At 43.9% G+C, this 3,702-nt stretch overlaps 1 protein-coding gene across 1 annotated transcript; it reads right to left on the reverse strand.

The window, feature by feature from the left end:
* Positions 1–457: 457 nt before the first annotated feature.
* On the reverse strand, positions 458–2,084 carry LOC143030570 (uncharacterized). The gene is made up of 2 exons (XM_076193727.1): positions 1,417–2,084; positions 458–1,237 (listed from the first exon to the last, which is right to left on the reverse strand). The coding sequence occupies exons 1-2, from the start codon at positions 1,539–1,541 to the stop codon at positions 1,012–1,014; spliced, it is 351 nt and encodes a 116-aa protein (XP_076049842.1). The 5' UTR covers positions 1,542–2,084; the 3' UTR covers positions 458–1,011.
* Positions 2,085–3,702: the final 1,618 nt, after the last annotated feature.

Raw genomic sequence — 3,702 nt, forward strand, 5'->3', positions numbered from 1 at the left:
ATAATCGAACGCAACTTGGCAAAATATAGCATAATGTAACCTAACCTAATGTTAATTAATTTCGCTTGAATTTAGTGTTATGTGAGAAATGGGATTATTTAGACTTCATAAATACATGTATTAATACAACCCAACCATCTCTGGACACACACACAGCTGAGCAGATTTGTTTCTGATAAATATCCCTCCAAATGCTAAACAAAATAACACTGGGCTGTATAAAAAAAAATCCTTGGAACAAAGACGTCATTAGTATATACCATTAGAGTTTTGCATGCTGAATCCAGAAATCATACTCATTTTTTTTTTTTTTTTTAATAACTGAAACTAAATGATTTAGGTTTATCGTGTAGAAATGCGTCTGAGCCAGGTCTATAAAATTCCTGCAAATTTATATAGGTACGTACAGGCAAACAGAGGTTGACAGGCCATTTTATTTTATTGAGAAGAAATAAAATCATGATAATGTACGTTACACACATACAGGCATGTACACATCTGTGTGTAGGGCAAAACGCGTGATCTGAATGTGCACCTGTGTGCTTTGAGCGTGAGCTTGCAGGTATAGGCCTATTCGTCTGTGTAGCTCTTGTTATATTTGGACTTGTGTTTGAAAATGTGCCTCTTTGCGTGCTTGTGAACGCTTGTAATGAATGCGATCCTGGCCACCCCATCGTCCCGGAGGACAGGTGACCAGTCCTTAGTCCCCCGAGCGTCCCGGTGGCAGGTGGCCCGGAATTCCCCTCAGCGTCCCGGTAGGGAGGTGGTCATCCCGGCGTCTCGGTGGCATGTAACCGTGACCTTATACGTATGTTCGTGTGTGTGGCTCTTATGTTTGGACGTGTGTTTGAGAGTGTGCCTCATTGCGTAATTTGGGGACCATTTCTTGGTCCCCCGAGCGTCCCTGTGGCAGGTGGTCAGGAATTACCCCCAGCTTCCTTTATTTTCGTTTTTATTGATTCCAAGAACTATTCAATATTTGCGCGGGTCACAGTCCACTTTTACAATTATTTAACATAGAAAAACATGTACACAGGAATCAGGAGTGATAACTGTGGATACCCCAGATGTGAGAGTGCCAACATCTTCGGTCCTTGGAGCTCCCTCTTGGCCGTCGCATTTGCTGCAACATTCAAGATTCCTCTTCGTCTCGGGAGCACACCGATATCGCCGTCCATGTTGTTCACTGGCCGCTGCTATCCTTCCCGCCTCGTTCCCGGCAGACCAGTCGTCCTTGCTGTTGAGGAGGAAAAAAAAAATCAGTGAGTGTACAGTCTTGGAAGGAATTCCTTCTAAGGAGCTTATATCAAAGTAAAAATGTCAATACGTGGTCAGATAAAAAAAAAAAAAAAAAAAAAAAAAATCTAAGGGGAGGCATTCCGAGTAGGCATCCAAGACGATACGGCGTAAGCACACCTATCAGCCTCCTCACTAGGCCTCCAGGCAAATTCGTTGAACCTGCACGGAGGAACCCAGTCGCTGAGCAGGCGGACACATAGTGGCTCGGCGTGTTGGCTTCTGCTGCACCGCAGTGTTGGCATTCTTCATGTCGGTCCGTCACCTCCCAGAAGCACCGGTACCCCAGCCGTAGGCGATGGAGTACAGCTTTTTCTCTCCTGGATAGTCGTACTCCCGGGGACAATCGTACATAGACCGTACACTTCTGGTACCAGCGGGGCGAGGGTCACTGGAGTCCTAGCATCTTGCGTCCCTGCAGCTCCCGCTTGTTCATTGCTCTTACTGCAATAATCAAGATTTCTGATCGACTCTGAACCGATACCGCCGTTCATATGGTCACTGACTGCTGCTACCTTCGCCTCCCTGCCTGAGGCTCCGTTCCCCGGTACAACAATGTGTCCGAGGGCCCAGTTGAGGACGACCAGGCGACCTCGTTGTCTCAGGGACCTAAGCTGGAAAAGAAGAAACGTCAGTTAGGGGACAGTCTTGGGGGAAGTCCTTAGAAAGGGCTTGTATCAATATTAAAATGTCAGTGTGAATCACATGTATATGGTGGATATTGAGAGCACGGGTCAGTGTAAGAGGCTGGTAGACAAGTGGGTAGAAAGAGAGGTAGATAGAGGGGTAGGTGGCGAGAATTTCATTTTTATGAGTTCGGTGTTTGATAAACAACAGTTCGTAGGCAAAGGAATTGCACAATCTCGCTCCCCGCCTAATGCTTGCAAACAGCCGCCGGGGACTCGATTTCATTGCTGTATAATGTTAATTTTTATGCCTATGTAACAATGTGTAAAATAAGTCAGTGGTGCAATGATTTCGAGATTGAGTAAACAGTATTGCTGACGGGGTTTGTAATAGATTTTCTGATTGGAAAAAGGGTGGAGGAGGAGAAAATTCAATTGGTTCACGAGAGTAAAGTCACGCCCTTAGGGGAGGTACTTAGATATAAAAGTAAAGATCATTGGACTAAAGAAATCATGACGTCATTGCAAACTGACCTAGTAAACAAACTGCCAGCCCCATTGATTGGACGAGAGGTCGCACCCAATATTTTATAGTTATTGAATCAGCATCCCAGCATATGGAACATCAAGAGCAAGGAACATAAGTACTAGCCATTATGATATGAGGAAAGAGTTATCCCGAACCGTGACATTAAAATGAGTTTTTAAGTTAGGTTAGGTGCAGTTGTGCTATTTTCCACCGCAGCCTCTGAAAAAAAAAAAAAAAATGCAGACCGTACTTATTTATGCGGTTCAAAATACTCAGAATGATGGAAGCTACCCAGTGATGTAGATGAGAATTGCACCTGTGAGGCTGGCAAACAACTTTATATATACCGATTTTCCTTAATAGAAAATATATCAGTACGAAAGATTGTAGGCATCAGTAGACAACATATTTTTATACTTACCTACTCCCAGCACTGGCAACACTTTTATAGGAGCTTTTTTATGTCAGGTTAGGTTAGGTGCGGCTATGCCATTCTCCACCACATCCCAGCCCCACCCCACCCAAAAAACAATATGTATACACACATACATACATACATACATACATACATACATACATACATATAAATAAATATTGTGGCGAAAGAGCATGAATGAATGTTGCACAGTGCGCCTGGATGGCTGGTCTGGACGTGACGTGATTTGTAACGTGTGATTGATGCGTGATTCGGAGAGGAGGTAGGGGTATATAGCGACGGTATGTGTCGGGGGACGCCGGGGGGGGGGTCCCCGCGGGCTCGCTATATCCCCCTCGCGAGTAGTGCAAGGCTAAACCCGGTGTGAACAACTGTCAGTCCTCTTCTCGTTGGAACTAATAAAGTGACAAAGTGACACTCCTGCCTTTCCCTGACCTGGACAATTGCATACACGATTTTACTATCACTCGTGGATTCCGGATCGCGGCCAATGCACAATAGAAAAAGATGAGTTAGTTATAAGATCCGTAACGATATATATATATATATATATATATATATATATATATATATTATACATATACAGTATATATATATATGTATATATGTGTGTGTGTGTGTATGTGTATACATATGTATATATATACATACATATATATATATATATATATATATATATATATATATATATATATATATATACAAGCCACGGGCTTCGCCCTCCCCGGCTTCGCCGGAAGCTTGGCTCCGCAGCTTTCCACGCTCTAATCCCTCGTTTTCCCCTTCGGCCTCGGCCTCGGGGCGGAACCCCACCA

Source organism: Oratosquilla oratoria, chromosome 1, assembly GCF_046742065.1.
Source record: "Oratosquilla oratoria isolate Oo_2021 chromosome 1, ASM4674206v1, whole genome shotgun sequence".
Lineage (NCBI taxonomy): Eukaryota > Metazoa > Arthropoda > Malacostraca > Stomatopoda > Squillidae > Oratosquilla > Oratosquilla oratoria.